At 36.5% G+C, this 25918-nt stretch overlaps 1 protein-coding gene across 4 annotated transcripts in view; it reads left to right on the plus strand.

The window, feature by feature from the left end:
• DPH6 (diphthamine biosynthesis 6) overlaps window positions 1–25918 on the plus strand; it is a 232308-nt gene that overhangs the window by 17653 nt on the left and 188737 nt on the right. For 3 of the 4 annotated variants that reach the window (XR_010405070.1, XR_008508076.2, XM_045900390.3), the window contains exon 3: window positions 4192–4385. Coding sequence is in view for 2 of the 4 variants with exons in the window: in XM_045900390.3 (XP_045756346.2) it covers window positions 4192–4385 (194 nt within the window). In the remaining 2 variants the exon portion in view is untranslated. Of the gene's footprint in view, window positions 1–4191; window positions 4386–23926; window positions 24589–25918 lie in introns of those variants that run through there. The other variant, XM_045900395.2, reaches the window with a different exon arrangement.

The following is a 25918-nucleotide window of genomic DNA, read 5'->3' on the forward strand; positions in this document are numbered from 1 at the left end:
ATCTCAAAATTTTAAAGAGAGAACAACTTATATATATAAGCCAAAAATATGGGTAACTACTATGAAGGGATAGAATATGACTCTAAAAATGAAAAATAAAAATGTTTTTTTTTTTTAAAAAAAGGGATTGATAAGATGTTGGTTGGAAAAGGGAAAAAGAAAAACTCAAAAAGAAATAAAAAGACAAAAAGACAGTTAAAAGAAAATTAACTTTAAAAGACTAAAGAATCATGGTAAAAAAGCCGTGAATTCTATGTGCAGTAGTCCCCTAGCACTGGAGTTCTGCCGTTCTCATTGATCGGTAAAGTTGGTCTTGGCTGGCTGTTCTCGCTGATCTTCTGGGGAGGGGCCTGTTGCTGTGGTTTCCAAATGTCTCTGCCGGAGGCGGAATTGCCCCGCCCTTGCCCCCTCCCCCCTAAGTAATCTGCTCGGGTTTGCTCTCCGGGGCTTTTGTTCCCTGCGAGCTTTCTGTACAGCTTTGGAGGCGGAGAGTGAAAATGGCAGCCTCCCAATATCCGCCCCGGAGGAGCCAAGAACTCGGGGCCCCGCTCCTCAGCGAGTCCCCAGAGAAAAGCCGTCAGTCACTCCCATCTCCCCGGTCTCCGGCCGCACTCCGTGCTCACCCGGCCTGTGACCGCGCATTTCTATCTCTGGCACCCGACCCGGGTGGAGTCTCCAAACCCAGCAGATCCCTGCGGTGCAGTCCCGCGCGGCTCCTCCCGGGGGAGGAAGGTGAGTCTCCCCGGATCTGCCGCTTGTTGGGTCCCTGCTGGAGGAGCAGGGGCCCGACTGTGCCGTGGATCACAGTTTATGGCAACCCCGAGCTGAGAGCCCGCGCCTGGGCTCCGCCTCCTCAGTCGGCTTCCCTGCTCCGTTACCTGGGAGCTCTGCCACACTGAGGCACCCCCGGTCTTTCTGTGACCCCGAGGGTCCTGAGACCACACTGTCCCGGAGGGTTCCACCCCCCGCTTAGCCACCAGAGTGACGTCCAGAGTAACTTTTAAAAGTTCCGATTTTGTGCTCCGCGGCTCTATCACTTGCCAGAAGCGGCCGACGGAGGCCCCTCCCCCGCCGTCTATCCTCCCGAATATCACCTCGGATTCACTTCTCCGCACGTCCTACCTTCCAGAAAGTGGTCGCTTTTCTGATGAGAGAGTTGTTGCTCTTCTTTTCTTCAATCTCCTGTTGAGTTTGTAGGTGTTCAGAATGGTTTGAGTCCCTATCCAGCTGAATTCCTGAGAGGAGACGAAATCCAGGTCTCCTACTCCTCCGCCATCTTGCTCCGCCCCCTACCTTTTGATATTTTAATTATAATGTATCTTGGTATGGATTTTTGGGGGTTCGTCTTATTTGGAACTCTCTTTGCTTTCTGGACTTGGATGTCTGTTTCCTCAGGTTAGGGAAGTTTTCAGCCATTATTTCTTCAATAAGCTTTCTGCTTCTTTCTCTCTTCTCCTTCTAGCACCTCAGTAATGTGAATGTTACTACCCTTAATGTTGTGTCGTAAGTCACTATCTTCACTTAATTTTTTTTTTTCTTTTTACTGCTCTTTTTGGGTGAGTTCCATTGTTTTGTCTTGAAGCTCACTGATCTCTTTTTCTGCTTTGTCTGGTCTGCTATTAAACCCCTGTAATGTATTTTTCAATTCAGTTATTGTATTCTTAAGCTCTGTGACTTCCGTTTGGTACTTTCTTATATTTTCTGTCTCATTGTTGAAGTTTCACTGTGCTCATCCATTCTTCTCTTGAGTTCAGTGAACATCTTTATGCATACTGCTTTGAACTCTTAATCACGTGAATTAACTCACTTCATTAGGATGTTTTTCTGATGTTTTTTCCTGTTCTTTAATTTGGAACATATTCCTCTATTTTCTCATTTTTCTTTACTCTCTGTGTTTGTTTCTGTGTATTAGATGAAACAGCTACCTCTTCCAATCTTTAAGGAATTGGTAAGGAATGGGTAAAGTTATGGGCATGCCCCACCCTCAGTGCTCTTTCCTGGCCTTGGTAAATCCACGGATGAGCCCCAGCTCCAGTGCTCTTTTCCTGCATTGCCAAAGCTGTGGGCATGTCCTACCCCAGTGTTCCGCCCACATCTTGCTAAAGCCATGAGTGTGCTCTGCACCCAGCACTCTTTCCCTGCATCACTAAAACCCTCGGCACTCTCCTGCAGCCTCGCTAAAGCTGGCCTTCTGTAGGAGATAAACCTTGTTGTTCTGCTTTGCCCTAGCTCTTGGTTGTCTCACGAACTTTTGTGATTGTTTAAGTAGACTGATTTATTCTTGATAGGTCCCCATTGTTGAAGGTGTGCCAAGACCTGTCAGTGTTCCAAACAGAGTGATCTCAGTCAAGACCTCGTTTCAGGCTGACTGGAAACAGATTCTCAGGCAGCAGCTTTTAAAGAATGCAAATAGATACGTTTCTGTGGGACTACAAGTGTAAACTCTGCTACCAGACCATGAGATCTGGAGGTGTCCCCTGGTCAACAGTTACAAAAAGCAGGGCTTCGGACAAGTGTATACACTTCTTTCCGGCAGGTACCAGTGAGCTGTGACAAGGCCAGGGGAAGGCCCAAAGAAGGTATTTCCCTGCCTTTGGTCCCTGAGAGCACCTCTGTAATCTCTAGATATGTGACTAACATGAAGCCTGTTCCACAGGTTGAAACTCCAGGACAAGTAGATGGGCCTTTTTCACAGGCAGACTTGATTGCTGTCTGTGCAGTGCTGTGGGTTTGGTAACCTGTGCAGAACTGTCTTTCTGATTTTTATAGTCCTGTGGGGCCCAGCAACAGAAGCCCCTCTGCTACCAGGTTGGGTGATCAAGGGTTATCCCTCGTTGGACTGTGCTTGATGGCCAGCTTTAGTGAGGCTGCAGGAGAGTGCCGAGGGTTTTAGTGATGCAGGGGAAGAGTGCTGGGTGCAGAGCACACTCATGGCTTTAGCAAGATGTGGGAGGAGCACTGGGGTGGGACATGCCCACAGCTTTGGCAATGCAGGAAAAAGAGCACTGGAGCTGGGGCTCACCCGTGGATTTACCAAGGCCAGGAAAGAGCACTGAGGGTGGGGCATGCCCATAACTTTACCCATGTAGGAGAAAAGTGTTGGGGGCCAGACACCTGCTCTTGCCACCAGTACTAGCAAGGTAGAGAGAGATGGAGAGTGGGAAAATGATGCTCTCCATCTCCAAAGAAAGTCCCCACTTGTCCCTGCTCCTTCAGCAGACACTTTTACATTAGCAAATGAATCTTCACATATAATCCAGTCATTTCTCAAACTGCTGACTTTGTGCTGCGTCCTGGGAGGAGTGAATCATTGCACAAGCTCCTCAAAAGGAGTATCTCAAATCCCTGCAGTCCCCCAGTCCTCCTGGGTGTATGCCCCATTGGTTTTCAAAGCCAGATGTTTGGGGGGGCCTTGTCTTTCCAGTGCAGGTCCTACAGGGTTGGGGTGTCAGATGGCATAAACCCCGAGAGAGGCTTCAGTATTGTGAGATCCCTCCCTATTGTAGGTCACTACTAGGGTTTGGGGTGAGATCGAGTCTCTGCTTCTGCCACCCACCTTGATGTGGCCTTTTTATCCCTTATTGTGGAGGGGGCTGTTCAGCTAGAATCAACAGGAATTATTCCATATGTAACTGTAGTTTTGGTATATCTGAGGAAGGAGGTGAGTTCGTGTTCTTTTTACGCAGCCATCTTTGACTGCCTCATAATTTAAATATTTTTATATGTCTTGTTTGAAATACTGAATATAAAATATATCAAGAGCATGTGATTTATTTTTACAAATATTTGTCACTTGTTAACCAAGTAGCCATTTAGTTAAAAAAGGTTTTTTTCCTACAACTCTAGATGTCTTTGTAAATAACCTTGAATGATTTGAGAAACATTTATGTAATAAAATCTTTAATTGAGTAAACTAATTAAAATTTATTGGCTATATTATTCTCTTTAAACATTTATTGTATATAGTTTTAAAAATTTATATGTATTTGTAATTAGCAGTAGAGATGACTAGAGCTGATGTGAACTGGATGCAGCTATGGACAAATGTGCAACTCTTCCACTTTATTTCACTTCATAAATGCAGAGAGATATAGTGTAGTAAGTCTCCAAGCAGTAAAACTCAGATGAACTTTCAAATCTCCTTTCTTTTTCACTCTGTTTTCCTGATTATTTCCACTTTCATTGTTGCAGTGGGGTCAGATGAACTGGATAGCTACATGTATCAGACAGTGGGTCATCACGCCATTGATTTGTATGCAGAAGCGATGGCTCTTCCCCTCTACCGCCGCACCATAAGAGGAAGGAGTGTGGATACAGGACGAGTGTACACCAAATGTGAAGGTGATGAGGTTGAAGATCTCTATGAGCTTTTGAAACTTGTTAAGGTATGCCTAGTGACCAATTACATCAACTGAATTATTTAGTAATAATTAACAACTGTTAATCCCATTAACTGAATTATTTAGTAATAAATAATTAGCAACTGTTAGTGTTCCAACTATTCTTTGAAAAGATATTTTGTCTTTTTGGATGAAAAGAAAACTTACTATGTCTTTATATTAAGTACTATTTAAAAACAAAACTTTTGGTATTGTTTGGCATTCAGGATTGTCAGATGATATTTAAGTTTTCCTTAGAATTTTGTAGCTGATGAAATTTTAATCTTTTTTTAAGCAAATACTTATTGAATGCCTACTATGTGCATGGTATATAGTTCTAGGCACTGAAGATAGGGCAATGAACAGATCAGACAAAGCCTTGTTCTGCTGGAGCTTACTTTCCAGTGGAAGCAAACAGACAGTAGACAGACAAGCAAATCATATGCTTGGTGGTAAAGAGTATTATGGAGAAGAATGAAACAGTCAAGGTGATAAGGAGTGATGACAAGGGGTGGTCAAGCAAGACCTTTCTGGTATGGTGAAATTTAAATAGACCTAATGAAAGTGAGAGACTGAGCCTTGCTTAAATCTAGTAAGAGAGGTATGAATTAAATACTTAAGTCCTGGTACATAAGAGTTTAGCAGCCATTGTGCATTCAGTGTTAATTTTTCTAAACAGAAAATTTAGGAGAGAAAGTATGGGACTCATATATCTAATAGATACTATATTCAGTATATGTTAATTCATGGAGATTATTTTATACTAAGCCATTATCTTTTCATTTTCATTGATAGTTAACTGTTTGAATACATTCTGTATTCTTCTTAATATGAATTTTTTTCAGTCAGCTCTAGTCAATTCATACAAGGCGTATCTAATGAAATAGAGACTTTAAGCTGATATTTCCTGCTTGTCTTAGCATTTTTTCACAAAAGAAAGGAAGATTTCTGTCCTTTCTACCAAGGGACATTGCATTTCATTTTCTCATTCTTCAGAGAAGCTCAGCTTTTCAGAAGTTACATTATGAACTAATGTCATGAAAATTTGCTGGTCTCAAGTAGTTACTTCAGTGTTATACTTTAAATTTGATGCTGATCAAAGCTTAATACCAATTAAGGATTTGATTAAGAAAAATATATGAAGCATTTAAATTCTTTCGAAGTTTGCTTGATTGAAATATTTCTCATTTTGTATGTCAGAACATTTTCAATTTTATTTACCCTTTAAAAAAGAAACTGGTAGGGAAAATTTTTAGAATAATGCCATAATTTAGTTATGGATAGCATAAGAAGTAGATATTTTTCAAAGGAAATTTCAAAGGAAAGGGACTTCCTTTCTTTCCTGTGGGAAGATACATACTAATAACTATTTTGATTTTCAAACAAGGGAGAAAGGCATAAAAGTTCCACCTTAAATGGTCTTCTCTATATAAATAAGATCTTGACACTGTTCACTTTAAGGTGTGAAATAATGAGTGCAAAGTCTGCATTTTTTAAGTTTCTTTTTCAGGGTACAAAGAAATTGGGTAATAAGTTTTTAGCATAAACCGATATTGCAAAATGGTGGGACTCACATGAGAAGTAATTGGATTGCTTAAAAATCACTGATAACTGATAACTTTGGAGAAACTATGTGATAATAACAGCTTTGCAAGAAAGGGAAGGATAATAAATTACTAATCAATTTAATTAAAAATGGGCAGATTAGTAGTAATTAAGAAGAAATTTCCCTTTCGATCCATGCTGTCTTTGGAGAAATGGATGCTTTGCCATTATCTTTATAGTAACCGTCAGTTATGACATAAATTAATGCTAATGTTAAATCTTGACAACTGCTTTGGAAGTTCGTACATGATAATTATAACTATAGTTGAAAGAGATGTTATCAAGTTGTCGGGGACTAAATAGTTCCTTCTTTTTCTGTATAGAAATATTAATTTTACCGTAGGATATTTTAAGGACATAAATATTGGAAATATATTGCTTTTATGGAAGATACTGTATAACGAGGTTTTATAGTTAAATCCATTTATGAAACACTGGTATAAGGATTCCAATAGAGGTTTTACATATTCTAACAAATAATTGAGTAATTATGGAAAAAAAATGAATCTAGAAGAGCTATAATTCTTCAAGTTAGTGTTTACTCATTCTAAGAAAAAGATGGAATTGCAATTTTTTAATCCTTTGAATATTAATGAGCTTTGGAAGCATTTAGATTCATTTTCATTGTAAACATTTATTTATAACAGGTTGCAGTTTTGTGACTTTTATATGTACGTCAATCTTTTGGTTTTGTATCTCTTTTTTCCCCAGAATAGTAGAGCTAATTTTTGAGTAGGAGAGGTTTCTTTTTGCAAAGTATGTTAATGACTAATTGCTGAAAAGTCGCAGTGATTTACAGAGTTAAGTTTCTTAACTATTTTGTAGAAGTTTTGAAAACTAATAGAAATGTAATAAGCCTTTATAGCTCATAGATTACCACGTGATTATGACAAGTAGATACATATGTGTATCTCAAGGTTACAAGATAACCTGGTTTTCATATAGCTAGCCTTTTTTTAATTCTTTAGAATTTATTTAATATTAAAATGTCTCCATGGTTTTCATCTGTATTAATTTGGCATATAGATAACTTGGATTCTTTCCTGGAAATACAGTAATTTTCAAATTCTTTGTGTTTTTAAGTCATGGAAGAAATGTAATCATTACTGAAGGGTACATGTAAACACCATATCCCTATGGAGAATATATTTAAGGATTAACATATTCATTCTTTCTCCAGTGGTTTGGAGGCACTTCTTACTGTTCCTGATATCTTCCTCTTTCTTGGTTATTCCCTCTTTTCAAGTAGAGTCCATCTTTAAGAAACTTCCATAGAGAAGGTACTTTGAAATCCTTACATTTTGGCAATGTTCCTTTTCTGCCCCCACATTTCATGGATACATTGGTTGAACTTAAAATTTTAGATTGAAAAGTAATTTTTCCTCAAACCATTGAAGGTATTGCTCCATGGTCTGGTAGCATTTTGCTGATGAGGAATTTGAGGCTGATGTAATTTTTGTTCTTTTAAGCTAAGTCGTTTTTCCTCCCTGTTAACTTTTATGATTGTGTCTTTATGGTTGGTGTACTGAAATGTCACAACAATGCATTCGATATTGAAGGTTGCTTCTCTAGCATCCGTTCTGAAGCTTCCTGTTGAGTGGCAGCATGTCCCTGTCCTCTTTCCCATAATGACCGTTCAGGGATGGTATTAATCCAGGTGAAAGCCAGTCACAACATGGCATTCTCCTGACTATGGCAATTGGATCAGGGATGGTTTTGTTAACCTATGTGTACCAAATAGAATGCAGCCTAGGATGAGAGATGGTTGGCAAAAGATAAACACTTTCTCTAGTACAGAAGGATGTGTGGATGTAAGACCTAGAACTGCTATGGCTTTTTGTTTTTGGATGGAAGAAAACCTGATATCAAATCTGACACAAAACATAGCAGAGCCCATATGATTGCAGTTTGAGGATGGCTCTGTGACATCCTCTTCCTTTGTTTGATAATTTGCTCTCCTGATTCTCTCTATTCTCTTTTTCTGTTACTCTCACTGATCAGATGTTAGACATCCTAGATTGAATCTTCATGTCTCTTGTCTTTTTTCACATTATTTTCTACCCTTATGTCATTTTGTTGTACATTATGTGAGATTTCCTTTTTAAATGCCCTACTTTCTTAGCAATCATTTTTTTGGTATTCAGTAACTTTAATTGTTTATTGATTGTTTCTTTTTTATGACAGCTTATTTCTCCTTCAATAGATATAACATCATTATATCTCTCTTAAAATACAAATTAGTTTTTTTAAACATCATCTTTTGTTTCCTAAAATATTAATGTTTTCTTTAGGGCCTTTTTTCTCTTATTTTTTTCTCTTTCTCTTTCTCAACTGTTTTGGTTGTGTATTCATATCTAAGAATAAGGCAAGAGCAAAGCTGATTGTGAACATTTTTGATTTTAGAATTTTCAGCCCCACATCTCACACTTGTTATACCTGGAGTTCAGGATAATGTAGCCTAGTTTGTTTTATTCCTTGGCTTTCTTCTCTTCAGTGCAAATAGTAGGTTATAGCTTCTTATGCTGATTTATCAGTCATTGTTCGTTCTTGATCTACTGACTCAAGAAATTTATTGAAATCCTTTTGCCATTGATGTCTGCCCCTGCCTGCCCCACATTCTCTTTGTTTTCTAGAGGTTTTACCTTTGTCTTTATTTTAATGAACTCTCTTCATCCAGAAATCTGTGTTAATTTCTTTCTAATGGAATTCATTTCATATTCTTCCCAAAGTTGAATATTCAGTTTCAGTCTTCCTCTTCTAATCCTTGCTACTTTTCTTATCTCATATTCTTTTTCTCATTAGGCATTTTATCTTGGTGTCGATGATCTTAAATTCCTTAATTAACACTTATAATTTGAATATGATAATGAGTAATTGTCTTTGTTTTTTTAAACAGAATGTTTACTTTTTATAGAAAGGTTTATAAATAACTGATTTTTTAAAAACTAGATTTTAACTTAATATTTTTAGAAAATATCAATTGCCACTTTACTGTTTGTATTGGTTAGCTTTATGTTGATTATAAGAGTTTCCTTCTTGGTTTGTCTCTTTTTTGCTTTATTCATTTGTTTTGTTTCTTAAATTCCATATGTGAGTGAAATCATTGGTATTTGTCTTTCTCTGACAGATTTATTTCACTTAGCATTGTATTCTCTAGATCCATCCATGTTATTGCAAATGGCAAGATTTTGTTCTTTTTTATGGCTAAATAATATTCCATTGAATATATATGCCACCTTTATCCATTATCCATTCATCTATCAATGGACACTTGAGCTCCTTCCATAATTTCACTATTGTAAATAATGCTACAGTAAACATAGGGGTGCATATATCTTTTCAAATTAGTGTTTTGTATTCTTTGGGTAAATATCCAGTAGTGGAATTATTGGATCATATGGTAGTTCTATTTATAACTTTTTGAGGAACCTCCATACTGTTTTCATACCAGTTTGCATTCCCACCAATAGTGCACAAGTGTTCCTTTAAGAAAAAGAGACTTTATTGACAATAATCTAAAGATAAGTTTGGCTTCAAGTAAACTAGATACAGGACCCAAATTATATAATCAGAATCTTTTTTCCCTCTGTTTCCATCTCTTTCTTTTATTTTCTGTTGATTCCATTCTCTGATTAGACCCTTATAGTCAGAAGATGGCTCCTGGTTACATTCTTCCTGGTTCAAATCTAGTAGGAAAAGCTCCAGTCTTTTAAAATAACTCAAAGGAAAACCCAATTATATTTCATTGTCACTTAGTGGCCTGACTTGTATCATCCGTGAGCCACTTGTTGGGAGAAGATGATTTCATTTGACTGGTAGGCTTAGGTCATGTGCCATTCCCAGAGCAAGAGATGGAGTCATGATTACTGGAACTATATTTTACTGTGGTTCTGTAGGAAGAACCCATTGGGGGTAAAGTGGGTCTCCAAATACAAAGCAGGCTATTGCTGGTAGAAGTGCAAACTGTCAGGGAGGTAAAAAGCAGCAGGTTTCCTGAAAAACAAATAGATTTCAGCTGCTTACAAACTTGGGCACCATCCTAAATTGTTCTTCTTTCAGTATCTTGCTCCTTTCTTCCATCTCTTCTCTACCTCCTTCCTTCTTACCCTCTTTCAAAAATAGTTGATCATTGGAACCACAACAGTGAGCTTATACTCTGGGACTTGTATTCAGTTGCTCATGATTTCTCCACCTTAATATTCTATAGGCATGATAAACTCAACAAATTCAAAATTTACTCGTTCTCTTTCTGCACGAACTTGCTCCCTCTTAGTTAAAATCATCCTCATTTACCCTATCACCTGAGTCTAACCTGGAGCCTCACTACTGGATTTCCACTTTCTCTCAATTCCCATGCCAACCACTACTATTAGGTCTCTAGGACTTGTTGGTATTGCTTCCATGACTTCTGATATCTGACCCTTTGCTCTCATTCTCACCATTACTGGTTTTTCACTTGTAGTGTGCAAGAGTCTCGTAACTTGTTAACTTGCCTTCGGTATTGCCTTGTGTACCATTCAGCCCCTCTGCTATATATATCTGCATAAATACTTAAATAACCCAGTATTAAGACAAACAACAAACACATTAGCCTGACACAAAAGACTCTTTAAGAAGAGACCCTTGCATTCCTGCCTGTCTGATCCTGTCATTCCCACACAAATTTCTGGGTTCAAGTTATAATGAACTAATTAGGTTTCTAGGAGATTGCTTTTCATGTCTGAATCTTTGCCTGTGCTTTTCCATACTCTGATCTCTATGCTGAAGAACCTCTTCTCACCTCATACCCTTCTATGAAATTGGCTCTAATTTATCTACTTCCTATCTTTTCCTTGTTTGCTTGTCTATACCTCTACGGTTTTTCTCATGATATTAGTAGGATTGCTTATGTGACTGTCTCTTACTAGACCGTGAGACCCTCAAAGACATAGGCAGGGGTGCCTGGGTGGCTTAGTCGATAAGCGTCTGCCTTCGGCTCAGGTCATGATCCCAGCGTCCTGGGATCGAGTCCCGCATCAGGCTCCCTGCTCCGCGGGGGGCCTGTTTCTCCCTCTCCCACTCCCCTTGCTTGTGTTCCCTCTCTCGCTGTGTCTCTCTCTGTCAAATAAATAAATAAAATCTTTAAAAAAAAAAAAAAGACATAGGCAGTACTCTTCATTTTTATATCTCTAGTGTCCAACAGTATTTCTGGCAAGTGGATGACTTTTAAAGGATTGTTGAACAAATTAGTCCAAACTTTAACAAACTATATTTTATATAATAATTTATCTAATTCAGGGGAGCCACAGCACTGTTACAAAATACGATGTAAAACCATTAGTAAATTCATTTTATTTTTGTTTTTCCACTTAGAAGCTTGCATGGAGTAGGCATTATTGTGAAACTTTGCAAAATAAGATATCCTATCAGATTTGGCAGTGTAACCATTAAGTGTACCAAGAATAATTTCCAGCTGCAGAATATTTTATAAAAATGCTGAACAGACACTTTTTCAAATTGTTTTTGGTATCTGCATGTTAGAAAACATGCTTATTATGGTGGAAAATTGCTCTGTGGATCTCTTTTCACTTTGAATCTTGGTGAAAAAAACCCTAGATGGTTGGGTGGCTTGAAGCAAATCCAAAGGGTTTAGAGTATGAGAAATGTATAAGAGGGCCTTAAGATTTTCAGGGAGGACCCAGACATACTGTTAATTAAACAGGCACCTAGCCCTGTACAGATTGCTCCTGGCTCTTCAGCATTGCACAGCTTGCCTCAAGCCCTGTCAGTTCCCAAGATTTTGGACATTAAACCTGGTCCCTTGGCACAAGAAATGTTTTGCTAGTATTGATTCTGGACCCCAAACAGAAGAGTTGGAATTAGCACAGACAAGTGTCATTTTGACTCCCAGGTGTGATTTTTATCGAGGCCGTGTTATCGCCGGCCCTTCAGACAATAAGGTCAAGCATGCATAGAAAGCACATGATGGAAGATCTGTCTGGAAATAAAATGTTGGATTATACTTGTCAATTATTATAGTTTGTAAACTTATCACAGATCTAGAGTCTGCATCTGTAGATTCCCCCTAAAACCTAGAAAATGTGACTACCTCATTGTAGCAAAATGATCATTCTGTCTCCTCAACCTTGAACTTTCTCCACTTGGTATCACTGATAGTGTGTGAATATTAAACATGCACATGTATACTCTTTATTTTTTGCCTGATTCACTGCCTGTATAAATTCACTTGTTGACTTTTATGTCCTTGTATTCCATTCTTCTACAAACTGTAGATTTCTATTTTAACATCTACTCTATATATTTTAAAATATGTTGGGTATATTTGACTTGTTTTTCAAGCCTCTGTTGTCTGTGTCCTATTGACTTTTTGTCTTTTTTCCTGACTATTCTACCATTTATTTTGTAAGAAACTTTTTGTAGATGCCTGCTTTGGAGTTGTGTTGTCTAAGACACTAGATGTATGTTTCTGTCCTACAGTCTTTTACTTCATCTCTAGACCTGTAGTTTACCTTGTCTTTGTTATATTGTCTATTAAATGTCTGAGAAAATATTATCAAAACTTAAAAATATAAATTACTTTATTCATTTATTGTCATCCTTAACATGTTTTTGTAGCACAGGACTTTATTGATAGTCACACAGGACTTTATTGATAGTCACACAACAATATGATAGATCTTAAACTGATCTTTTTACATCTACTCCCCCCCCTTTTTTTTTTAAGATTTTATTTATTTATTTGAGAGAGAGAATGAGATAGAGAGCATGAGAGGGGGGAGGGTCAGAGAGAGAGGCAGACTCCCCGCTGAGCAGGGAGCCCGACGTGGGACTCAATCCCGGGACTCCAGGATCATGACCTGAGCCGAAGGCAGTCGCTTAACCAACTGAGCCACCCAGGCGCCCCCCCCCCCCTTTTTTTTTTAAGAGAGATGGAGCACATGCACATGCAGCCAGGGGTGAGGAAGGGCAAAGGGAGAAAGAGAATCCCATGTGGGGCTCAGTCTCATGACCCTTGAGATCATGACCTGAACTGAAATCGAGTCAGACTCTTAACCAACTGAGCCAACCAGGTACCCCATGACTTTCCCTTTTAAATTGGTAACATCTTCATTCAGCAGATTTGTAGTTCCTAAATCATACAATAGCCATCAAAAGCAAAGATAAGATCAATAAATATTTAGAGTTTTTAAAATTATTATTATTGTTAAGAGATGATTCAATGGAGGCCTTCTCTGTGACATGCTGATGTGAGAAAAAATTGAGTGAATCCAAAGATTGTATTAATTGACCTTGACTTTTCCTGTTAACTTTAACTTGATACTACTGCAATTTAGACTCTTTTATGTCTTTCATTCTGCAAACATTAATAGGATGCTTATAATGTACCAGTAGTGTAAAGAGATGTATGAGACAGTCTCAGCCTTCACAGAGCCTGAGGAGATAAGACACATACACAAAGAAAATACTACAAGGTAGAATTGCCATTGGAGAATGCAATTCAAAGGGCTAGAGGGATTCTGAGGGAAAAAAAATCTTGTGTTGGGGCATTGGGAGGACCTTATGGGGGAAATTACATTTGATATCCTTGAGGGTTGTTTTGATTTTGACAAAGGCAGCATGGGTGATTGGCTTAAAGAATGTTGCAAATTAGGGGCAGAGCTTAGCCAAAGTCATGGAAGCAGGAAATCATGAGATATATTGGGGAAATAGCAAGAAGTTCAATGTGGCTAGAGCTCAGAGTTTAAGGAGTAGTGGAAAATCAGTCTGAAAGGTTGATTGAAGCAAAGAGAGTGTCTTAAATTTTAAGCCAAGGGTTATTTAGGCAGTAGAAAGACCCTAAGGTGGTATTTTCCTCAGTTTAATGTGTCACACCATTTTTTTTTTCCCTTTAAATGAAAGAGATTAGAATAAAATAGAAAAATATCAAAATGCGTTGTACATAGTAAGGTTAATTATATTTTGTGAAATGTGCATTCACATGTGTGTGTATGCATGTATATTATGTGTATTCTAGGCTGTTAAATTGTTACAGTTAGACAAATTTGAGAAGAAATGGATGCTTTCTTAGAGACATATAAACTACCAAAACTGAACCAGGAAGAAATAGAAAACCTGAACAGACTCATAACCAGTAAGGAAATTGAAACAGTAATCAAAAATCTCCCAATAAACAAGAGCCCAGGGCCAGATGGCTTCCCAGGGGAATTCTATCAAATATTTAAAGATGAATGAATACTTATTCTTCTGAAACTGTTCCAAAATAAATAAATAAAATAGAAATGGAAAGAAAGCTTCCAAACTCATTTTATGAGGCCAGCATTACCTTGATCCCCAAACCAGACAAAGACCCCATCAAAAAGGAGAATTACAGACCAATATCCCTGATGAACATGGATGCAGAAATTCTCATCAAAGTATTGGCCAATAGGATCCAACAGTACATTAAAAGGATTACTCACCACAACCAACTGGGATTTATTTCTGGGCTGCAGGTTGATTCAACATCCACAAATCAATCAGTGTGATACAATACATTAATAAAAGAAAGGACAAGAACCATATGATCCTCTCAATAGATGCAGAAAAAGCATTTGACAAAGTACAGCATCCTTTCTTGATTAAAACTCTTCACAGTGTAGGGATAGAGGGTACATATCTCCGTATCATAAAAGCCATCTATGAAAAACCCACAGCAAATATCATACTCAATGGGGAAAAACTGAGATCTTTTTCCCTAGGGTCAGGAACAAGGCAGGGACGTCCACTATCACCACTGCTGTTCAACATAGTACTAAAGTCCTAGCCTCAGCAATCATACAACAAAAAGAAATAAAAGGCATCCAAATTGGCAAAGAAGAAGTCAAACTCTCACTCTTTGCAGATGATATGATACTTTATGTGAAAACCCAAAGACTCTACCCCAAAACTGCTAGAATTCATACAGGAATTCAGTAAAGTGGCCGGATATAAAATCAATGCACAGAAATCGGTTGCATTTCTATACACCAACAACAAGACAGAAGAAAGAGAAATTATGGAGTTGATCCCATTTCCAATTGCACCCAAAACCATAAGATACCTAGGAATGAACCTAACAAAAGAGGCAAAGAATCTGTACTCAGAAAACTACAGAATACGCATGAAAGAAATTGAGGAAGACACAAAGAAATGGAAAAACGTTCCATGCTCATGGATTAGAAGAACAAATATTGTGAAGATGTCTATGCTACCTAGAGCAATCTACACATTAATGCAATCCCTATCAAAATACCATCAATTTTTTCCAAAGAAATGGAAGCAGAGGTGGATTGATAAGGTTTGATGGTGGCTTAAACGAAAAGATGGTATTTAAATAAAAAGTGATAGGGAGTCTATATAAAGTACTTTGTAAACTAACAGTTCCAGTGCTAATTAATTCAGATTTCACTGGGCAGTGTTGATAATCAAAGTGAATTACAATAGCTATATATTACAAATATTATGATATTAAATTTTACAGCACCCTATCTTTGTCATCTCTTTAATCTGGTATAGGATGGTATAGAAGATGCTTCATATCAAGCTGGGGTCATTTAATCAAGATTAACTCCTAATAAATGTTAGTCTTACAACAGGTGTTGGCAAGGATGTGGAGAAAAAAGAACCCTCTTGCACTGTTGGTGGGAATGCAAACTGATACAGCCACTCTGGAAAACAATGTGGAGGTTCCTCAGAAAGTTAAAAATAGAACTATCATATGATCCAGCAATTGCACTACTGGATATTTACCCAAAGAATACAAAAACACAAACTCAAAAGAATACATGCACCACTATGTTTATAGCAGCATTATTTACAATAGCCAAGTTATAGAAGCAACCCAACTATCCATTGATTGATGAATGGATAAAGAGGTGATGTATCTATACATACACACACACACACACACAGGAATATTATTCAGCCATAAAAAAAATGAAATCTTGGTGTGCCTGGGTGGCTCAATTGGTTAAGCATCTGCCTTCAACCCAGGTCATGATTCTAGTGCCCTGGGATGGAGCCCTACATCAGGCTCCCTCCTTGGCGGGAAACTTCTCCCTCTTCCTCCGCTGTTCCCCCTGCTTGTGCTCTCTAGTTCTCTCTCTGTCAAGTAAATAAATAAAATATTTAAGAAAAAAAAAGAGAATGAAATCTTGCCATTTGTAATAACATGGATAGAGCTAGAGAGTATAATGCTAAGCGAAATCAGAGGAAGATAAATACCATATGATTTCACTCATAGGTTGAATTTAAGAAACAAAACAAATGAGCAAAGGGAAAAAGACAAACCAAGAAGGAGACTCTTTTTAACTATAGAGAACAAACTGATGGTAACCAGAAGGGAGGGGGGTGAGGAGTGGGGAGATGGGTGAAATCTTGACGGAGATTGAGGAGTGTACTTGTTGTAATGAGTACCCAGTGATTAAAATAAAAAATAAATAAATAAATGTTAGTCTTGATGGTCCTTTTAATTGAACATTTAATTTTTTTCATATTATGTGTGGTACATAGCAACCAAAATATTTTATCCTTTTTTCTCAATTCTAAATAAAATCACCTAGTGTGAATTCACAGGAGGAAGCAAAATGTATGATATTAATGAGTTTAACATAATAATGCATTTAGGTGGGATTTAAATTATCATAATAATTGCATTGAAAAGTTATTTACTGGTTTTTACCAGTAAATTACTGGTAATTACTGGTAAATTACTGGTAAGCCAGTAAATTACTGGTATTTGCATGTAAAATATAGTCTTTTTAGCTTTATTGATATAATTGACATGTAATATTGTATAAGTTTAAGGTGTACAACGCTTTGACTTGATACATTTATAAATTGCAAAACGATTATCACCCTAGCATTAGCTAACACCTCCATTCCATCACTTAAATTACCATTTCTTTTTTGTAGTGAGAACATTTAAGATCTACCTTTTTAGCAACTTTCAAGTATTTAATAAAGTATTACTAGCTGTAATCACTATGCTGTACATTAGATCCCCAGAACTTGTTAATCTTGTTAATCTTATAGCTAGAAATTTGTACCCTTTGATCAGCATTTTCCCATTGACCCCACCCCCCAGCCCTTGGTGACCACCACTCTAGTCTCTGTTTCTCTGGGTTTGGATTTTTTTAGATTCCGCATGTGTCTTTCTCTGACTTATTTCACTTAGTATAAAGAGATATATGTAAATCACATGTTCTTTATCCGTTTATCTGTTGATTGGTTAGGTTGTTTCCATATCTTGGCTGTTGGGAATAATGCAGCAATGAACAATGGGAGTGCAAATTATCTCTTTGAGATCCTGTTTTCATTTCCTTTGAATATATACCCAGCAGTGGGATTGCTGGGTCATATGGTTTTAGTTTTTTTCAAGAACCTCCATATTGTTTTTCCATAGCAGCTGTACCTGCTATGGAAATTTACATTCCTACCAACAGTGCCCAGGTAATCCCTTTTCTCCACACCCTCACCAGCACTTGCTATCTGTTGCCTTTTTGATGATAGCCATTTTAACAGATGTGAGGTGATATCTCATTGTGGTTTTGATTTGTATTTCTCTGATGATTAATGACGTTGAGCACCTTTTCATGTACCTGTTGGCCATTTGGATGTCTTATTTGAAAAGATACCTATTCCATTCCACTGCCCATTTATTTGTGTGTGTGTGGGTGGGTGGGGGGGTTGTTGCTGTTTTTGCTGTTTTGTATTGTTTGCTAGTGAATCGTATGAATTCTTCACATATTTAAGGTATTAACCTTTTATCAGATATATGATTTGCAAGTATCTTATTCTATAGGTGTCTTTTCATTTTGTTGATTGTTTCTCTAGCTATGCAGAAGATTTTTTTAGTTTGATTTACCTGCACTTATTTACAAAATATAAAGTCTAAATAGGTTCTGTAGGCTTTTGGGCATCATGTCAGATTGAATCTGGCTTCAGGCCTGTAAATTAATTGACCCCTTATATTCCATTTATGGTTTTCCTCTCACTCTATAATTTATCCTTCAAACTCCTGCCGGATTAGTTTTACTAAAGTGTAGATGCAATCACATTCCTCTCTTCACCAAAATGTTGCTTACCATTGATTTGTCAGGTGCTGTATTATATGACTTCAACTTATCTTTCATCTTTTCCCAGTATTCCCCTACATGGAACCTACTTTCCATCTATACTAGACTATGTCAGAACTCATTTTTCCCCCCACAGTCCATGTCTTTCCAGCATAGTACTGTGTTATAGGCAGAATAACCTTTCCTCTCCAGTTGCTTCTTCACATCATCACCTTTTGATATTTTCCTTCAAATGCCCCTACTGAATGTAATATCTTCCTCTCTGGAACCTTCATATAACATTGTGTTTCTCTTATAGTACTTAATCTATCTCGATATACAGAGCTACTAGGTTTTGTTTTGTTTATCTTGTGGATTTTTGTTTAAAGATTTTAAGTACCTTGAGAAGCAGGGATTGTATTTCATTTTTTATTTTTTATGGGACTTTATACAACTGTTGAACTATACAGGCATTGTGTTTAACTGTACTCCTCTGGAAGTCATTTATTGCATCTGTAAACTATGGATATATCTTTTTTTATTTATCTGTTTTGAGAATAAAGGTGAAAATATATGAGAGTCTCTTTAGGTTTCTAGGAAGAAAGATGCTGTATAAATTAGTTTTGTTTTATTTTTTGTTGTTGTTTTTGTACGCTGCCAACTACATGTTAGTGCCAGGTCTTCTTTCTTCTTTATTCCTTTGCTTCCAAAATAATCCAGTGAAGCTAAATAAAGTCAGGTTTTTTTTCCATTACATACTAGTTCCACTAGTGCATTAATATTAAGTAGTAGCTGCAAGTTGGCATTGAGATGAGTGTAATTCCTCTTGACTTTATTAGTAAGTTAATACAGAGAAGAAAAAGAATGGTAATCGTTCAAATTGTGAAAGAGGTTTTAATACAGGCAAATTTGTATTTTATATTAGATTGAATTTATCTTTCTACATTTGTTGCCTTTAATTTTTGGCCCCCTTGAGTCTTTTTCAGACTCTTTCATTCAGATAATTGAACCTTCTAAGGACATGTGGAATTGATGTTTTCTATCTAGTTACCTACATGAATAAACTGACGCATGGGTCGTTTCAAAAGAAAATAGGGAAGTGAACCCAAAGATGACAAAGGTTTTTATTTATAGATGCTTTCTTCCAATCAAAACTTATTTTGGCATGTTCTTTTAAGATTTAATCCTATGCTTATCTTTAAAATCTAAGCAGTGTATTTTCTATTAACTCATTTATAAAAAGCCTCAAGCAAGAACTTCCATTTGAAAGTTAGATGAACTGACTTTAGAGAATTTAAACTTTTGAAAGAGAATATGAAAAATTAAGAGATTTTTTAAATGGCTCTTTAAATGGCCAGTGGCAATAGAAAAGGGCCATTATGTGCAATCCTGTATGTGAAAGCTATTACCTCTCAGTGCCAGTGGAATTATGTCGCAGTTATTCATAACATCTACAGGGCTGGGTCATGTGGTTATTTTGTATACTTACACACATTGGGTGCTTAATGAGCAATTGTTAAATTAAACTTAGTGAACAAAATTAAGCTCATCTAACCCTGACAAAATTCAGCTAATATTGTTCCTGATAGATTTCTATAAAAATACACTGAGAAATCAGAAAGGCAGAAATTATTTATCAGACATTTATTAACCTTCCTTATACAGAATTCTTTACTTCCTACTATAGGATTGGTTCCAGAGCCATTGAAATGACCCAAGGTCTATTTTAAGACCAGTTACCTTATGGATTCTTTCCTACATACTAATTTTGCTGGGAAATGAGGAGGGTAGGGAGAATCATCGTTATTTGGTAAATAAATCACAGTCTCCCTTTTGAGCTTTTCACAATTTAGCTCTTTTAATAATTTTTACTGGTCTTATAGTCATTTTGGTGACTTTCTTAACCCTCACCAAAGTTCTACTGATTTGAGTGGTCGTATAACCTGGACTTGGTCATAGAAAGCTAATAAAAATCAGTCTAGTGGAATTCAGTGCAGGATAATGTGATGTAAGACAAGATTTCTTAATCTAGGGGAGAGAGGTGTTTTTGAACTCTGAGATTTTGTGCAAATTTTTTGTATATATACATTTTTCTGGGGAGAGGTCCAGATTTTTATTATAGTCTCACATTGGTCTCTTCAAAAGTCTAATTACTGTTTTAGCCATCAATTTCAGAAAACCTTGTAACCTGAGGGTATTCATGACTACTCAACTCAGGAATCAGTTGGCCTTTGAGCCTGTAGCAGTACTGTGCTAGGTGCTATAAGGTCAGAGGGGCCCTCTAGGGCTTAAAAAGAGTAAAGAGGAGACTAGAATGGAGGTAGCACCTGAGAACAGATGAGGATGACATGCATCTCTCAAGAAGGATATTAAAATTTCAAAGAGAATAGAGTGCAAAGTGGTATCTTAAAAATTCAGGTAGGAAGTGATGGGGACCAGAGAAGGAGCAATAGACTTGGGGACCTGTACATGGTTTGGCTGGCTCATAATAGACCCTTGGGTTTTATGTTGAAGGAGAATAGGGATTCAAAAGGTGATTTCCTTAAGTGTAGCTTTCATTTTTTGAATTTCTGTTGTGTTTAATGACTTGAGGGAAGTTACTACGTTATGCCTTGTTTTATATAATTATTTGCATATACAGTATATCTTCGTTGTTAGCTTATACCTATTAAAGGCAAAGACTGTGTGTTTTTCAATTTTGGATACTCTGCAGTGCTCAACATGAGGCCTTGTCCATGTGAGATGCTCAAAATTTTTGTTATACATTTGCTCTAAGGGTGCTGTTGAGGATTTTTACCATATCTTTTTTTTTTTTTAAGACTCATTTATTTATTTGAGAGAGAGAGTGTGCACACAGGGCCGAGGGCCAGAGGGAGAGAATCTCAAGCAGACTCCCTGCTGAGCATGGAGCGTAACACTGGGCTTGATCTCACAACCTTGAGATCAGGACCTGAGCGGAAATCAAGAGTTGGATGCTTAACAGACTGAGCTACCCAGGTGCCCCAGATTTTTACCATATCACACATTCAACTCTATGACACTCCAGGGGTGGAATTTCTCCTGGTCTTTGTAATAGTTTTGCCTTACTATAACTATTGGACAGTTATTATTGTGTGAACACTGTAAATCATGCAACTCATTCTAGTTTTCTTTTTATATTAATTGTTAGAAAGCCCAGAGCCTTGTGATTTTTTTTTCAATTATTTCTGCATTATAATTTAATTGATGTTGTTTATGCAGCACTATCTGTCAGGCACTGTTATACATTATATACATTATATTCTAATTTATCTTTATCAACTCTGGTTTATTTTCTCTATTTTGCAAATAAACTGAGATACAGAGAGGTTAACTAACTTGTCCAAGATTACACAGCTAGAAAGTAGTATGATACGTACTTTTAATCACTGTGTTCTTTTGCCTCCTAGCATGATCTCATGTTATCATGCAGATATTATCATATAATAGTACATATATAGTACATATGTATAAACCAATCAGGCATGTGCGAATTAACAGTGAGACAGAGGGGTGGGCATGTGGTTTGATAAGGGGAAGTGATGTTATTGAGTTAAGGATCAAAGTGATCTATCTGTGTTTGATCTCATCTCATTTCATAGCTCTCAGAATTATTTTAAATTGTTGCTACTTAAAGTGTGGTCTAGGGGCTGGTGCTAGTCCATGAAGTAATTGTTGTTGGTCCAAGGTCAGCTATTTATAGAAATGGAAAATAAGCATTTGGAAACTTTTATAGTTGAGAGTAATTTTGTATCTGTTGAGTCTAATAACAAAAATGCTTTGTATTTATATCTTTTTAAAATTTCTTTTTTTTTGTAATTTATTTTAATCGTATTTTATAGACATTTCTGTCTTCAAAATTTTGGAAAGTAAAAGAAAAAAACCTTGTCTTTAACACAGTTTGAAAAGCACTGTTCTAGGTAACAGCTTCAATCTATGGTTTGTTTGAAAAAGAAAAGACATGATCTATAGCTTGAAATTACATTCTAATCTAAATCTGTTTCTAAAGATAAAGTAGGAATTAGTATATTTGGCTACTTTGTCAGTTCCTTGGTTCTGTGAGAAAAGGCCCTAATTGAGCTCACTTGGGGGAGAGGGCATTTTTCATTTTTTTCTTATGCTTAGTACTTTTCTCAAGAATGACACATTTTAATTAAGTCCTTGATCCAGGGTAATAATAGCATGAGGAACCTGTCCATCATCTATAGTTACAGTCTGTTTCCATGACTTATCAAAGTAGCTAATAAGACAATTAGCATTTTTTGTGTGTGCAAACTGTTCCCTGGAATAACAAAAAATTAAAAAAGAGAGAGAGAGACAACAACAGAACAGTACTGTTAATTCCAGATTAAGAGATTAATATAATAGATTTTCCATTTATAGAAAATAAAGGGAGCTTCAATGAGATAATATTTAAACCAGTTCAGTTTTTAATTTTTCTTTTTGGGTAGGTTGGGAAGTCTTCTATAATATGTATGATATGTTGTAAAAGAGTCTCATATGAAGTTACCCACCCTGATAGGGTCTTTGAATGTCTATGTAATTACCATCTACCTCTTCAAACTAATCTCTTTTTGGGGATCCTCTAATGTAGCATTTGAGAAGGATTTCTCACTATTTTTTGGATTTTTAAAAGCTGGCCTCCAAATAGAGAAATGGGCTAAGGATATGAACAGGCAGTTCATAGAGAAAGGAATCCAAATGGCCAAAAAATGTGCAACCTCACTAACTCAAAAATGCGGCTATCACTTTGGCAGGATTAAGAAATAATACTGGTTTTGAAGCAATGGTTATCCTATGTGCTACCAGCAGCCCTATTAATTGGTTCAGCCTTTTTGAGGTAATTTGGCAGATCTCATCAGACCCAAAAAATAGACTCTTTACCAAGCATTTCCACTTTGGGAAATTTATTCTAAGGAAATAAAGATGTATTCAAAGATTTAGAAATGGCTGGCAAACTGAATTATGGTGTATCTATATAGCATCAAAATGAAATTATAGAAATACATCTGTGTATGTTATTTTTTTTTTAAGATTTTATTTATTTATTTGAGAGAGAGAGAACATGAGAAGGGGGAGGGTCCTAAGGAGAAGCACACTACCCTCTGAGCAGGGAGCCCGACGCAGGACTCAATCCTGGGACTCCAGGATCATGACCTGAGCTGAAATCAGTCACTTAACCAACTGAGCCACCAGGGCACCCCAACATCTGTGTATGTTATTAAGAGAAGCAAATAGATTACCAAATACCCTGAATGGTATATGATTATATTTTTGTAAAAACTTATTTGTAGAATATATGCATAGGAAAATAATTGAAGGACATATTTTAGATCTGCATATACAAAGTAATAAGAATGATTGTATAATTTTTGCACATTTGAATTTTTAAACGTTTTACCTCTAATGACCATACATTGTATTTAAAGCTTCTTTGTCAAAGATTTGCCTCCATTTTAAAATGCACAGAATGGTATAGGAAGAGAGGAAACCTGAGAATCAACAGGATGTCGCCATTCCCTAGGTTCTTTGCTGAAGGTTCATGAGGAGCCTGTTTTTCTTTCAGAGCTTGTTCTTGAAAGCCGTGTTTGAGTTTTATGGTTGTTGTGGGATTTTTTTGTTTTTGTTTTTTTTTTCCTGTGACAAATGCCTATCATTTTCTAAACAAGAAAGCCAATGTCCCAGTTAGGTGTGTGGAGTTCTTTTCATTCACTCTCATTCCTGTCGTGTTAATAGTGATTAAGCAGAGACAGCCTGACTGGTGGTGAAAGATGGTAAACCAGCCTGAGGGCTTTTTCTGGTCAGCCCTAAACCTCTGATTGCCACGTTTTCCTAATTTCCCATTTCCAGGGCATCACTAGAGTGACCTTGCTTGCTGAATATGATGCTCCAAATCTCCAAGATTTTCACATGCATTTGGAAGTGGGCAGTCAGGCAATTGTTTACAGGACTCCAAATGAACTGTGCACTCACAGCAAGTTTGATAAACACACATTTCCTCCTTTTATCAGTGAGATTGCAGAATGTGAAGTATGAGTTTCCAGTTTTACTCATTCCCCTCAACCCTTTTCCTGTTTAAAAACTTAGACATACTAATTGGATGCTGATCTGTCCCTGTTTTTTAGTCTGTTTACTGATAGTTGACGATTTATTCTAATACTTACCTAGGCAAGGTTTGGCAGTTCTTTAAAAAATAAACTTCCCATGTATTCAACTTAAAGGAGATTCATCCCAAGGAATGTAATGTGAGCACTAATTAACAGTAATGACTGCTAATCACTTTGCTTTTTATACTCCTTTAGGAGCACTGCTATTATCCAATGTAGTTAAGTAAAATGCTTGTATATGAATCAACAATGCTGCATCCTTTTAGCAGCTATTGCTCACAATCAAGCTTTGCATAAATTAGAGTTAACTAAAATTGATCTTAATATGCTGCATTTCTTTCTACAATAGTAAACTAAAATATCTAGTTAAATACACTGAATATTAAAAAGACATTACCTGATTTTTTTTTGCAGTCATACTTAAGGTAGATGAAAAGCAGTATTGCAAATAAATTTTCTAACAGCTTACGACATTTTCTCTTACATTTCTCCAAAATTGCATGTAACATAGGCACAGCAACATTTTAATTTTGTTGTAAGCATTTTATCAGATCAATGAAAATCAATAGGCTTGTGTTTAATTTTTCTGAATTTGTGCATTTACTTCCTAGAGGATCTTACAGTTTCTTTAAATTATATAGCCCATTTATATAAACTTGGTTCATAGGATTGTGCATTCAGTGTTCATTAAAAAGGGTTTTATTATGTTTGGTGTGTTATTAGACTATTATAAAAGCTTTCTGTTTATTTACATGCATTCAGCATACCTGCAAACCACCTTGTCTCAGGAAGAGACATAGCGCTTAAAACTCATAAATTAATAATTTAAGGGAGCAATACTCAAGTAGCATTCTGGTTAACTTAATAAGTTACAGCATTAGAGTCAGTGCTGCCCACTTTAACAATGCTTTACTTTTGACTTTTATTGGCTGAAAATAACTTGTTAAACCGAGGTTTTTGTCATAAAATGAAATCTACGTACCATCTGAAGCCCCTGCCCCCTTTTTTGATTTATGAGTAGGTTGACATATTATTGAAGAATTTTTAACACTTTCACAGTTCTGCGCTTTGATTTCAGAGAAGGTGCTAATCTCTCTGGAAGTTTGAGAGTGACAAAATGAGTTGTATACTGTTTTTCTAGGGAATTTGAGATTCTTTATTAGAGGCCTTAGTTTTATGATGACACCTGTATTAATGTTGATTTATCTAATATGTGATGTGGTGTTGTGATCTGATATGCATAAATGAGTATCCTCCTTTCTCATTTTACATGTTATCTCTAGTTGCCTGGCCATGATGTAATTCTTACAGCTAATGTTAGTGTTTCTACAGAGGTTGAGCAATTTGAGACATTATTTTTAAATTACCAAAATAAAATAACTTTCTTTCATTTTTGTATTATTTGTAGTATCAGAAATCTAAATTTTTGGTGAATAAGCAAGTGGAAAAAATTAAGTGGTAGTGTAATAAAAAGTTTTATATTTTATATATTAGTCTTATTGTAATACATCACAAACATGTATTAAAAAAACCTCTGGCACTGTACTTAATTTAGTTTCAAAGAATTGTAGCAGGAATGATGTGAGAGAACAGAAAAATGTACAGAAGCTTAATTGAATGCTATTCATATCTAATTATAATATTTGTGAGTTAACTTTTAAATTTTGTATCCCAGTACTATTGCACAATAGCACGAAAATGCATGTCTATGAGGAAAAACCTGCTTTTTCTATTT

Source organism: Mirounga angustirostris, unplaced genomic scaffold, assembly GCF_029215605.1.
Source record: "Mirounga angustirostris isolate CCGP_5_RB_7025 unplaced genomic scaffold, mMirAng1.0.hap1 SCAF_9, whole genome shotgun sequence".
Lineage (NCBI taxonomy): Eukaryota > Metazoa > Chordata > Mammalia > Carnivora > Phocidae > Mirounga > Mirounga angustirostris.